This window comes from Calidris pugnax, unplaced genomic scaffold, assembly GCF_001431845.1.
Source record: "Calidris pugnax isolate Ruff unplaced genomic scaffold, ASM143184v1 scaffold63, whole genome shotgun sequence".
In the NCBI taxonomy this organism is placed as follows: domain Eukaryota; kingdom Metazoa; phylum Chordata; class Aves; order Charadriiformes; family Scolopacidae; genus Calidris; species Calidris pugnax.
In genome coordinates, this window is record NW_015090852.1 from 8750131 (window position 1) to 8764893 (window position 14763).

Here is a 14763-nt window from a genome sequence, read left to right on the forward strand (position 1 = left end):
TCTAACATGCTTTTCTCTTTTGTGGGAAAAGTGCCAGCCTCAAAGAAAAGGTAGCTGTCTCGCTGTACTGTTCTGCAGAACCTGTGACTGCTGGACAGCCTGTGCCCAGCCCAAGAGCATCCGTATCTGGGCACTTGCTGCTGTACCAGGTCACTCAGAAAAACATGCTTGTGGTTTTGCTGCTGGGGGAAGAGAAGGTTCCTCTTCTCTCCAAGTTGACAGTCCCACTGAGCTATGACAATCTAGAGGAACGTCTCTGGGCTTAAATGGTACCTGTGAGGTTTCTCATCAGTCCCGTTGGCAGAACGGCTCAATTAAGTTAGTGTTTGCACACTTTCTTTGTGTTTAACAGAAGGAGTGATTTACTCAACGGTGTCTAGGTCAGCACCTGCTCTTGTTGATACACTGTCTTAATTTGCAGCTAATTCACTTTTGAAAGGTGCTTTCTTGATCCATTTGTAAAGAGTTACTTTTGCATTTCTCTTTGTGTGATGTATTTATTTCCATATATGTGCTGCGATTCCTGCCATGAAGCATCTGTGTGCTTTTTGTAGTGGAAAAACGATATGCTTATATGCAAGGAACCTGTTTTTCAGGTTAAACACCCCTCATCCCTTCCCTGCTGCCCCGTGTAATGCATTATTCCTTCCTGTTTAAGGAAAAAAATAAGTTCAGTTTAAAAATACTTGGAGTCTGGGAAGGAGATGTTTAGTTGTTAATTAAGTATTCCAGAGAAATAATTTTTCAACAGTAATTGAAATGTTTGTAATGGGTATAACACTTTCTCAGTGGTCTTGACCCAGAGAGGGGGGGATCTGTACAGGTCTTAATTGCTGAAGTTGAGCTAGTATTGAAAAGCTGCCAAGGAAGCAATTAGAAGAAATAGCCCTCAAAATACGGCAAGAAAGACAGCAGAACTGGTCACTAGTGGACAGCAACAGACTTTCCAGGCAGGTTGCTTAAACCACAGTTTCTAACTGGTAGCAGTAAAGTTAGTAGTAAATAGATTTAGAATAAAAGAAAGAGGAGAATTTTCCTTGGCTCTGTATTCTGAAGTCTCTTCCTTTAACTCCTTGTAGAATATGAAGCCACAAGATTGTTCCAGTGCTCTCTGCTGCTGGATACCTTCATGTTGCTAGTGCTGAGTGATGAGATTGACACCCATAACCAGGAGCCAAAGACTGCAGATTCAAGTTGCTTCTACTCTTTATGTTTTAATAATACCACCTCTACTCTTTTTCAGTAGAGGCAGTGTTATTTGCATTCATTAATTTCCTATTTAAAATTTAAACTTGCTATAAGAATTTAATTAATCTAATCAATGTAATACTTTATTATCCCTTTATTATATTTTTGTTAGTTTTGTTGGCAGCCTGTGGCTTTCAGTAATATGTTCACGCAAAACAAACTTGAGACAATAGTTCTTAAAGTCTGTAAGGCTAATACTGAAACATTTGAAGGGCAAAACATCCAAGGGAAGATGTACTCCTGCTGTACCAGGTCACTCAGAAAAACATGCTTGTGGTTTTGCTAACAACTAACAACTCCGTATGTTAAAATTTGTGGAATAAGGATCTTTTCCCCTTGTTTATATATTTAGAAATATGGCCTTTCTGGAAATGAAGACTGGAATTTTAATGTGCTTATTGTCCACCTGGGACAGTAGAAGGAAGGAGCTATAGTAGACTGTCTCTTAACCTTTTATTTCTTCTCTTGAGACACATCATCTGTAGCAATTACATATTTAATAGAGAGATAAGATAGGGGTTTGGGGCTCAAAGTTTAGTAGTTTTCCTGATGTGTTTTATTTTGTAAGCCTTAATTTTGTAGAGGAAGTTAAACTGACAGTAAAAGAAATCATATTTGTGCCTAGCTCACTGAAGAAATTACAGCTTAGTCCAACCTGTTGTGGAAGATACTTTGTATAGTTTTTATTGTTGGAAACGTTTATTTTTAAAAGGGGAATATTTCATATGCACAACGTCATAAAAAATGGTGTGCTCCAAAGTCTGATGATATTGAGGGAAATCGAATAAGATACCTGGATAACTCTTTTTTACACTGAACTCTGCAAACTTTGCAGCCTAAAGATCTGTTCTGAAATGCAGAATTGGCTGAAGATGATGGTCATCCTGCTTCTTGAACGGTGTCTCTGATGGCTGATGCAGAGACAAGAATTGCGTGTCCAAATAACGAAGGAGACTAGCAAGACAAGCATCTACAGGTCTCTGGGTTGGTGATGTTGCACTGAATTGGTCCCAGTGGGACTAATATTCTGCACATCGCTTGGAAAGAGAAAGCGTACTCAGAAGGCTCAGGGGCAGCCCAAGGACGTTGCTGTAGTGACTGGAGTATATCTGGTTATGGGGATCCAGCACTATGCAGGAGAGGGCACTTGTGCTTGTCCCTTACAAAAACTCTGCTGCTGAATGGAAGAGAGAATTGGAAAAAATTTTCTAATTACAGATTCGCTCTGTTTTTGAATCCTGACACTCTGTCTCTGCTAGAATGTAGGATTTAAAAGAGCCTGGGGAAAAAGTAGAAGAGAGGAAGGGAAACTACTTTTGACTCACCACATTGCTTGTGAAAATGAGAGGTAGTTTTACCATAAAATGAGGAACATGTTCTCTGTCATTATTTACCTCAGATTAAGTATTCCTGGTATATGGGTGATTTTCTGCTCTGGCCACTCATCAAGATTGTTTGACAGCAGAAATGGATAAAACATTTCATTTTCTGTGAGCCCAGGGCATCCCACAGTAGAAGCTGTTGTGGAAGGAAGACTGAGGAGTTAGATTGGATTTAGATTTAAAATTAGATTTTCCTAATGCTAGCCACAGAAGTTGCTTCACTGTGTTTCTTTTTTTATAACAATTGTGTGTGGGTTCAGTCCCCTTTCTCCCTTCTATCCCCCACCCCGCCTCCCCTGCTGGCAAGAAATCCTCCTTTATTCAGTTTTTTCTGTGTCTTGGAAAATGCCCACAGGTTGGGAAGTAGAACGGCAAAGAAGATTTGAGAAGGCTGAACTGTTCTCTTTACAGTGCTGTGGCAGCTCTGGTCTGTTTTCTCAGGGTTTCAGTGTAAGGCTTGAGTGTTGTAACCAAAAGAGCTTTTTTGTAGTTGGACATGACTATGAGAAGTTGCATCTTGTGCTGTGACTGCTGTTTTGTCATTGACATTATCAGCTTTATTTACTATGTTTAAAAACTAAAACAATAGTATATGCTCTTCAGTGGAAAAGTTTTGTGGAAAGAAATTTCCTGTGGTCCTTGTGGTATTTGGGCTTGGACAGTCACAGGGAGTTTTGCTTAATCTCTAGTTGGAAATTTTAGTGTGGTGTCGGGTTGGGTTATTTTTGCATTATTTATTGAAAAACACTATATTGAAAACTAAAATATCAAACCCCTAGATTCATTAAGTTTCAGACTACATTAAAAGACTTGCTACTTGATACATACTGCTACAGTGCATCATCTCAGATTATCCCAGACTTGTCTGATGTAATGTGTAATATGACTGCACAACTGGATTTGACATAATGCAGCATGACTGATCAGGCACTAGAATGTGCAAGAGTTTTCCTGTCCACAGTTAGCACTGCAATATGTATTTTCCTATAAAGCTTTCTTATGTACATCTACAGTACATAATACGTGTTATCTTTTTATTTGTGCTGTATTTTTTTCCGGTTCTTTTTCTATCGTTAATTATCTTTCTAAATTGTACTTCACTTTACTCTGTCTTCAGAGTAAGCATATTATTTCTTAATTTGCTTTTCTTAATTTTGTTTTTTTTTCTAATTCCTTTATCAGAATGTCGATGACTGGAAGCTTTGCTTCTGCGGAAATGTGAATGCTTTTTTTTTTGAGCACTTTGCAAATGCCTTCTTGTCTAACATGAACCAACTGATAACAATGTATCTAAATATTAATATTTTTAATAGACTATTTCTTTATGAAGAGGATTTTACCCTTTGTCTCATAATTCTGATCTTTTTGAAATGTGAAAAGCTCTCAAATTTGAGAATATATTTTGCTGACGTGTAAACTGAAATAAAACGCATGACACTTTTCCATTCCTGTTTGACCTCAAATGCAACAAAATTAGGATGAATGATTAGAAATAGAAAGGAGGAGACAAAAGAGAACTTGAATGCTGTTCTTAGTGAATGCAATGGCATTGTTCAGTTTGAGGCAACTGCTTGGAAGTATCTTCTAAGTCTGTGCAAAAAGAAAGACTGAGCAGCAGGTTAGGTTTCTTCTCTTGTTGATTCCTGCTCTTTTTGCACAGGATCCTCTGTGCTATGCTGAGACTCTAGTCCCTTCCAGATTCCTTTAATCTATGGATGATGTACTTCAGTGGTGTCTCCTTTGATTCACTAAACTTTTGTTGTTAGGGATTTGCAGGCTTTTCCTTCTGAGTGATGTGGCTTTGGGGAAAAAAGGGAGAAAAATGGTATCTTTTGAGTGGTGGAAGAAGGGCTAACAAAATTTAAAAGGTCCTTTTGGTTTATGAATAGTTGCTGTGTGCCCCAAAAAGAGATACTCAGGCTCAGGTGTTTTAAAAAAAGCTTTTTAAGATCTTTGTGCTAGCTTGGCCTTAGCCAGTAAGGAAATACATGAAGGTAGATGGCAATAAATGAATAGGGAGTGTGAAAGATGTGTAGATAGTGAAGAAAGGACAGGTTTTTAGATAGAGAATTTATTGAAGTAATCATTAGAATATTACAATCATTAAACTAAAACCTGGTGGGTTTTAAAGTGAGGGCTTCACTCTTTTTGATACATTTTAATGATCTTTAAGAACAGAGTAGTACTTGGAACCAAGCTAGGTCCTTCTGTAGGTAACAGCGGACAAGATAAACTGAAGTTTGCATTATGTTCCAAAGTTTGTATTGAATTATATGTTTTCACTTATGCAAGTAGGTCAGGTGTATCCAAATTTTAGCATAGAGAGCTGAATTCTTAAGTCTGCTTATCTGGATAAATATTCTGTCTTGTTTAGGATATTATAATCTGACAGTTTAGCCCATAAGTGCAATAAAAAGACTTATGTTGAAAGAAGGTGGGGGGCCTTGTCATAGTCCTTCTGTGAGGCAGCATTCATTCTTTGCCATCTTAGTACTATGCTTTCTTTCCTCTCAATAGTAACTTTTTCTATTTGGACTGTAAAATGAAACTGAATGGCTTTATAAAATATAAAGAAACTCAAATATTACTTTTAATATAAAGAAGTACGAGCACTGTGTATTGTCTTTGTTCTGTTAATAGGAGGTGTATTTTTAGTAGTTCATTTATTTCAATCTTTGTGGAAGATAGCCTGAGAGAAAAATAGAAGAGAATTTTTACTTTCGAAAGGAAGTTATATAGTGATATGCTTGTGTTAAACAACTCTCTGGGTGAGGTTGTCTTTTTTTTTTTTCTTTTCATTCACTATGCTTATTATTTTTGAAGATTGATCTTGTCGTAATTAAGTGAATGGAATTTTTTCTTTGGTTTGTTCTTGAAAAATGGTCCTGTTTTTAGGATTAATTTGGTGTGTTTTCAAATCTGATGATCTGCACATCAGGCTGATACTTCTGACATGGTTTTGCAAGCTATTCTGGCCTGAACAAAATGGTCAACAAAAACCAGCTTTTGTTGGGAGTGTAAATCCTGTAACTTGTTCTAGGGAGTTTCCAGGTCTGTAGCCTGAGAGATTTTAGCAGCTCCTCAGCAAATATGTTGTGAAATATAGGCCTTGCTCTGCAGAGTTAACAACCCCCAAATAATACGTTGTTCTCCTGGTTTAAAAAGTTCTTTACTTTTTTGAGATTAATTCTGTCCTGATAGCTGTACCTTCCTGCTGTGAATGGGTAGTATCCATGCCTGTTCTAGTTAGGAGTTGTGGTATTGACATCTTGCACATCATAGCAGAGAGAAACACTAGTTGAGCTAGTTATAACAGTACTGAGTGTAAGGTTATTTTCAAGCATAAAAGCAAAATCCCATTTGCTTTTTGAGTACAGTTTCATTTTCAGCACATTCATTTTCAGCAGGCGGATTAGAAGACTGACCTTTCTGACCCTAGATACTTAAACAGATTCTTTGAATATCTTTTTTTCATAAGACTTTTCATTCAGTCCTGGAGAGATCGATGCTTGCATGGTTACCTATATTTAGGTTTCCTTGCAATTTTTGGTCGGTCTGTGTTTTAGCCTAGAAGTTATTTATAATAGATAAAAATGAAACTTCTCTAATGAGTGCCTCCAACTTTAATGCATGAAGTTGTAATTCTGTGTGTTGGAAGAGCGTCTGGTCTTTTCTTTGAGTGTTGTCTTGCATTCTTACCCTTGGGTTTTTTTTCATATTTTAATTCATATGCGTCATGCATTTCTGTGTTTTTGCTAGAAAAACACCAGAAATCTATGGAATCCTAAGCATTCCAATACAAAGAATATTTTAAAATACATTAATTCTTACTCTATATATGTATCTTGTCTGATACTATCTCGCGTATTATTAAATTATGTACCTAGCATTTTAGTGTTACTGTTTTTGACAATGTTAAGCTAGAATAAAAAAAGAAGATAAATCAATTGAAAATTCCTGTTGTCCCTCAGTCTTGGAAATTGGGAAGATAACAGAAAAAATTGAATGGGTTACTTCATAAAATTGAAATAAACCTGAAACAGCACCATTGCAAGAAAATGGGCCATTTTTAAACTATACTCCTGCTTTTAAAAGAGATAAGTAGGGAGGATAAACAAAATACATGTAGAGTAATGGACCAGTGCTTTGTGCATAAATTTGATCTTGGAAATAAGTCTGCTAATAGTGTGTTGGTATTTTAGCAGTATGAATAGTGATCTATTTTATTTGTTAAATCAAGTGTGTGTAGCAACAGCTGTAGGCATTGGGCAACACATTTAAGAAAGACTAGCCAAACCCCAGTAAATATTTTCTAACTGCTTTTGAAATCGCTCACGTTACCTAGTGTATTGCTGCATAATTGTGATCTAGCTGTCCCATATTTGCTGCTTATGTTCGCAAATGTGGTCGTTCTCAGTGTGAGTGCCCTTCCTAGTACATCCACGTAACCAAATATTTGAGAATGAAAAAGTGAGCCTTCTTTAGGTCCATAAAATGATCCTAGATACTTGAACAGGAATAAAAAACAGATGATGTTTGTTTTGATGTATGGTTTTTCTATTTATTGTGACAGCTAAGGTAGTTAAAGGGTGTATTTTAAGGACCAGGTTTGCATAATATCATAATTCAGATTTCATTTCAAGGTGTGTGGTAAAATCCATATTTCTCATTCACCTCAGTGAAAAACAGTAAAGTGTAAATAAAGTGACTTGTTTGTGGATTCAGATTTCTTGCTGTGAATGCTGCGTTATGTTTTAGTTTTCATTGGTTTAAAGCAGATTTTTCAATTTTTTATTTAGGTCAAACATACGGCCAGACTATGCAGATACAAGCTTTCATGAGTTCAAAATGCATACTTTCAGTCGTGTCACTTCCTGCAAAGTCTGTCAGATGCTTCTGAGGTAAGATTTTTAAGGTTTTTTTTCCCCAGGTGAAATATCTGAGTCAAAGGAGTGTGTGGAAATACATGGCTAGCTGGTTACCTGATCAAGTGAGACAAGCCATGAAGTCATACATAGTATTTCTCATTGTATTAGCAAGTTTTTATAATCAAGTTTCTAAATAGCAGGAGTGCTGTTAAAAGCTCAAAACCTCAGATGTTCCTCGTTTATCAGAAAGCTGCTTTATCATGATTCTTTCTATTTAATGCAGAAGTTCTTATGTGAGAGTAAATGACAAACATTTTGTACAGTTTTTATTGCCATGGCTGTTCCACAGGTCCTGTTGCTTTAGACCACCAGTTACTAGAACAGATGGAATATTTTTTTAAGAAAATCAGATGATGACAACGCTCATAGATGTTTGATGGGGGAGCTTGTTTTGTGAGACAGAATATAACTGTGAGGCATTAACAGGCATTTCTGAACCAGAGATATGCAGACAAATTCAAGATAGATGTTGCAAAGCTAAATAAGAAATGCTAGCAAGCAGCTAATGTTTTCATGAACAGGGATTTGTAGGGCTAAATTAAGCTAAGGAATTCCATGTTTTGTGCCTCTTTCCTCTGAAACACACACATGCTTGCACATCTCTGGTTTCTCATTAATTATTTGAGCTATCTTTTAAAAACTACCTTCTTTTTTTTGTAAATATGGAATGTCTGATGGTATAGAGGTATGTATTGAACCTAGACTTCATAGTGTAAGTTGGAGATGCACAAGCTTTGTAAACTTTGGCCAGTTCAGGTGCTCATGTTGCATATTGTTGATGTTTTGAAAAATGTAGCCACAGCATTTTAGAAAGGACATTTGAAGTATGGATAGTGCTTTTGTTAAGCACAAGTGTAGAATAAAATAACTTAAGGTATGTTCTTCCCTGTCATATATTTTTTCTTTTAGCAACCTTTTTCCTGAACAGTAAGATTGACCTGGATTTTCTCTCTTTTTTTAGATGATTTTTTTTCTCAATGCAATAATGTTCTAAGTGGCTATGAGTAGTGGTGCAGACATCCTGAACTTAGAGATGGCAGGGCTAATTGCTGAATTTGAAGCAGTATAGTTGAGCCACTGTGTCTCTTTTACTGCATTAACAGCTGTTGCTGAGAAACGGCTGTCCTGCTTTCAGGACACAGCCTGTGTGATGCTGCGTTGTTCTGCATAGGCAGACCAATTTGCTCAAAGAATAGCTTGGCTATTCCCAAGTGCTACCTTGTGGTCTACAGACGTGTCCCTAGATCTCTAAGTTATATTCAAAGCCTGCTGGACTTAGCTTCATAAAGTGCCTAAGTCACTTCTTAAAATGGATTCTCATTTTAAGTTTCAAACATGAGCTAACTTGTAAATACTTGAAAAAAAAATCTGAACCCTAGTGCCTAATCTTTAAGTGGAGACAAAAATCGTTGTCTTAGAAACATCTGTAGGGAAGGATAATGTTATATCCTATATCTTTTCTAGATAGTCTTGCATTCCTGTGTAGCAATAAGGAAAGAAATAAAAATGGAAGACTGCATTAAAATATTTTTATACTTTCTACTTAATTGTCTTTAGGTTTGTGTATTCTGATACTTAAAAATACTGAGCTTCTGAATTTAATTAAAAATATATTTCATCACCAATGATCTAGAAATTGCTGTAGTAAATAGCAGTTGCAGTACATTTCATTAAGGCTTAACTTGTTTAATCTTGTGTTCCATATGAGACACCTGATTTTCCTTTGAAGCCGAAGGTGTCATGTTAGACTAGGATGCATAATCACTCCAAACTGGTCAGGATAATCTTGGAGACAGAGAAGTTAAGCGTGAAGAGTAAACAGATCCATCAGTAGATGGAACTCATATAATTGTTCAGAGGTACATGTAAAAAACTGTGTCCCTGGTAGCCATTCAGTGAATCATACTTAAGAAAAAAGCTGTACAGAATCTGAAATAATTCAGTTTTCTCAGACTCAAACTCAGATTGCAATTCATTAAGGGAAATTGGAGAACATAGAGTATGGAAAGTCTCCTTATTTAGCAGCTCTGAATATTAATTAAAGTGTACCCAGATATCTATCTCTTTTTTGTGTGTGTGTAAATGAACAAATTTCCTTTCAAGAATATTTGCAATATAGCCTATAAACTCCTTAATGCAATTCTCTTGGAATGGATCTTACATTTCTTGGTGTCTAGGCAAATTCTCACTGAGATGAAATGAAGTATAGATCTGTAGTAGGATAGATACATAATGGTACAATTTCAAGTGTACTCTGCCAAAGTTCCTTTGGGCTAAATTGAAATGGAGATAATTATTCTACTAGTAGTCCAGAAGAACTATCTGGTTGTGACTTTTAAATGGTTAGTAGTGACAAAAAGCAGGTGAGCTGCTTGTCACTTTTTCTTGATCCTTTAAAGACTATTATTATGCAGAGCAACAAATGACTTCTAATACCTTCTGCCATGTCTCTTATTTCCTTTATGCATGGAATTTATCACCACTAATGTATCACTACCTAATTTTATTTTACAGGGGAACATTTTATCAAGGCTATTTATGTTCTAAATGTGGAGCAGGAGCACACAAAGAATGTTTAGGAAGATTAGACAATTGTGGCAGAGCTAATTCAGGTGGTAAGTCATTTTTATTGTTAGAATACCATTTTTAATTGGGACATAAAACTTGCTAGATATAATTAAGGTTTAATTTAACTCTAATTTGTGTTTATTGTAACATACATACTTGTGAAACTACCATTTATAAGCACAATTAGAATTACATTTAGAATTCATAGGGATTTTTATTGCTACTAAATTGAAATGTTTGAAAGCAGGAGAGAACTGTTATGGGTCAAACCCAATTTCTTTGTCAATGTCGTATACAACAAGGAATTGTTCTCGTTTTAATCGTAGACTGCTCATATGTAACACCTACTGTACGGCATATCATCTATCATCCTTGTGGTTCTCCCTTTTTGTCTATATCAATTTCCATATTTTTCTTTCAGCTCCTAAAGCTGTTTGTTTGTGTTGCCTCTTTCATCTCTTTGGTTTCCATGGTTTCTGTCCACTCACAATATTCACAAAAAGGTGATTGATGGCTCTCTACTTCCCACATTTAAGGACTGTTTTTTTTTCTCCTCTTTTAATCGATTACTGTACTCTGTGAGTTTCTTCCCTGGGCATTTCCACTTTGTGCTTCCCCTATTCTTATTCTTCTTTTTGGGATCTTAAGGACTCTTGACTTCAGCTACCATTTGGTCTCCCTCAGATGACTCCAAATTTGACCTCTTCCATTTCTGCTCGATATTGTATCTGTAATTCTCTTTCTGACATCTTCCGGATCTCCCACTGCTTATGCCAAACGTTAGCTCTCATCACTTGCCCCCCTTCCCTTCCCTGTAGCTATTCGATTGGTGGCAGTGAATTTGCTACATTCCAGCCAGCCAGTCGTGTAACCGTACTGCCATTTTGGACTCTTCCTTCTGCCCAGGTTCTTCGCTATTCTTTCTTCCTTCCAGAGATGATTTGGTGCTGGTGGTGGGGGGCTAACTGACAAATACACACCTTGCCACTCCCAAATTTCCCTTGCCATTAATATGTTTGAATTCCTGTTGCTTGAATGTGTTTGAAAGAGAAAAGCTGTTGGAACACATGATGATTTCTATAAAGTGTAGTTGTATGCATTGGGGAAGTTTCTAATTAATTGTCCTTCTTGCTTCTCTAAAACCTGAACATTTCTTTCCAGAATTATTTCATTACAGTTTGTGAAGATTCTCTTGTTTCTTTTATCTCACGTAAGCTACTGCGAACTCCTCCATTGGGTTATATTCTTTTTGACTTTACTATCTAAAACAGCGAAATGCTGTTGCAGTGATGACCTGCCTCCCACTGCTTGAATTACATCATGACATCATCCACTGCTCTTCACTAAGCTGCTGCTTCAAGATTTTGGTTCTAGCTCTTTCTTCCTTTCAAAATTGTATAAACTTTTTTCTGTCTTTCTCCTTGTTTGTGTTACTTCCTGACTTCTAGTTGGCTTTTGGCTCACTGTTGTGTTTGCCTGCTTCATTCTTTCATAAAATCATCAGAATCATGGAATAGTTTGGGTTGGAAGGGACCTTTGAAGGTCATCTAGTCCAACCTCTGCTGCAATGAGGAGGGACATCTTCAACTAGATCAGGTTGCTCAGAGCCCTGTAAAACCTGATCTCAAATGTTTCCAGAGATGGAGCATCGACCATCTCTCTGGGCAACCTGTTCCAGTGTTTCACCACCTTCATTGTAAAAAATTTCTTCCTTATATCTAGTCTGAATCTTCCCTCTCCTAGTTTAAAGCCATTACCCCTTGTCCTATTGCAACACAGACCCTGCTAAAAGATTTGTCTTCATCTTTCGTGTAGGCCTCCTTTAAGTACTGAAAGGCCACAATAAGAGAAGGAGCCTTCTCGTCTCCAGGCTGAACAAAGCCAACTCTATCAGCCTGTCCTCACAGGAGAGGTGCTCCAGCCCTCTGATCATTTTTGTGGCCCTTCTCAGGCCTTGCTCCAACACGTCCATGTCTTTCCTGTTCTGAGGGCTCGGCTGATTTCTGCTGCAGTCAATAAACTTTGTTTCCTCAGTTGCTTTCCTGTATTGGAGATCTTCTATGCTGTTGTCCAATTCTGGACTTTTAAAAAATAATGTTTTGTAGATCTGAAAACCATAAAAGCAACCACAGTTCTTTTCGATGAAATGCTTTTTAGAACACAGACTTTTCATAGAGCCTTCTAAGGATATTCTAAAGAAAATAAATATTTAATATTATATTAACAATTGAATATATTAAAGCAATTAAATTTAAATTAATATAGTGGAAAAACAAACTCTTCACAAGAGAGCTATTTTCTGTGGTATAACCCCTCCCTTCTACTTTTTTCTTTCTTTTGCACCTTCTGTTTTAATTACTTTTGTAGTTTTTATTTTAATTGGATAGCTGGCACCCCAGGAGGCAGGAGCTTGTCTTTCTGTTCCTCTGTAAAGATCTGTGGACACATATGGTGCAACGTGTATTAGTAAGAATGACCATAAATTCCTAGATAACACAAGGTCTGATTTCTTGCAGTTTTCCTGCATATATACTTAAGTAGTGATGTGCGCTTGCTAGTGGGAACAAACTAAAGAAAAAAAAATCACATTTCTGCTGCATTGCAAGTGCAATAAATTATCATTTTGCAACTTCAAAGGAGCAGAATGTTATTTTGGATTTTATTTTAAATCATTGCCCTGATTTTTGTAAAATGATACTGTACTGAATCTTTCTTTGGTGAAGTTGGAAGCAACTGTATTGTTAAGATACTGTTTTGTTATGTGTTTTGCTTACATTTAGGGGTTCTGCTCTCTGTCCTCTCTTCAAACTTCTTTTCCTCTTTTCAGTCTATTTTTCTTCTATGCCAAGGCTCACAGATTTCTGTAGGTCTGGTACAAGCCAGAAGATATGTGTACCTTCCACCTTTTCGTAAGGCAGAGTGAAAGGAGGCGCTGGGCAGTGGCTTTCTTACGGCTTTCTCTGAGATCATAGCTGCAAAACTGAACTCTATATTACAGTTCCTTCCATGCTGCCCCTTGGTCTAAGAATGAATGAGTATGGAAAGGACAAATGGTTTTGCCTGCTTTGAAAATATGTCCACTCTCCACCTGATGAAGGACTTTGGACAGTGAGCATGAAGGGAAATACTGAGATTTTTCTCTAGTTTTCCATTTCTACCCTTTATTTAGCTGTTTAAAGAAAGAAAGGTTGATTGAGCAGCACTGCCCACTCCTCATGTGCACAGATAAAGGAAAAGTTTAACGTTTAAGGAGGAGCTTTACCAATTCCTACCTTCCTATATGGTCCATAAAGGGATGGGACAATGCACACTATTTTAAATAGTGGTTTGTGCAACTTGATTTCTAGAGCTATGTTTTCACTTTCCCAGAGCTATACTGAGAAATTAGGTCTCCTATAAGTTATCTGCCGTGCCTGCTAAGTTATGTAATGTTATTAAAGGAATGCAGACACAAAGATATTATGTAAAAGTCAACATTTCCATTTTGAGAAAAAGTATGCTCTTCATGCACAAAACTCTAACATACTTTTAATTTTGAAGCTTCTCTTTTTGAAATCTTTAGAGAAATTAATTTATGATAAATTTAATTTTTCTAGTGATGATATTTGCTGCTCCTGTGGGAAATTAGCAAAGGTGGCCTGAGAGTGCTGTTAGATACGAAATTGTGGAACATAGCCGGAATGCTTCAATAGTAGCAAAATGTCTGGAACATTTATTATACTGCTATATATTTCTTTTGTTTCTAGGGAACTATTACAGCCCCTAGAAGGCTGTAATGGGTGTAATGGACGTGAAACACAATCATCCTTTTAGGAAACTGGACAATATTATTCCCCAGTCAAGTGGTATTAGTTACGGCCGCATATATATATGATGGAAAATATATATATATATCTAGATCTATATCTCCCATGATATATGTGTGGTCTGTTTAATCTCGTGTTCTGTCTTTCTGCTGATGGTTGATTTGAGATGCTTCACAGGAAAGCACAAATCTGTGTGGTCAATGATGCACAGGAATAATGCTACTTTGTTAATCCTGTGAAATTTTCTTTTTATCTCTTTGGTGTCCTTAGAGTTTTACATCATGTCAATGCTTTTGCATAGCTTCCCAATTTTTGCGGATAGAAATATCTAACTGCATTTCAGATGTTGTGGAACAGTAAGTTTTGTTTGTTTGTTATGTTTTTGTATGTTTTTTTAAGTTTTGTTAGGTTTTTCTGTAGGTTGTTTATCTTACCTGGCTATTGTTGGACCTTTTTACATTTTCAATTTAATGTGCAACTTTGTCGATTTTTTGTGAGAAGAGTCAATGGAAGCCTTGACTGACTGCTTCTATACGATAAATCATTTTGTAACTTCTCATGAGCTCTTATTAATATACTCTCTGAACTAAGTAATCTTTTTTTTTTTTATTTTCTCTTCATAAGTGGAACATTTTCTCTGTGTCAAATAATTTTCATTCCCATTCTGTAGACCTCTTCTATTTCTAGAGGTCTATTTTAAAAGAGATGATCGAAATTCAAAATGCTTCTATGAGAATATACCATTAGGTTTCTTAATGCAATTTTAATTTACTTCAGCATTTTCTGGTTGTGTACAGTTAAAGATTTTGTTTTCTTTTTAGATTATGGAGC

General features: G+C 36.5%; 1 protein-coding gene across 1 annotated transcript in view; it reads left to right on the top strand.

The window, feature by feature from the left end:
• VAV3 (vav guanine nucleotide exchange factor 3) overlaps nucleotides 1-14763 on the top strand; it is a 168790-nt gene that overhangs the window by 91646 nt on the left and 62381 nt on the right. The window contains exons 18-19 of the mRNA XM_014943349.1: nucleotides 7430-7531; nucleotides 10073-10173. Coding sequence (XP_014798835.1) covers nucleotides 7430-7531; nucleotides 10073-10173 — 203 coding nt within the window. The remainder of the gene's footprint in view (nucleotides 1-7429; nucleotides 7532-10072; nucleotides 10174-14763) is intronic.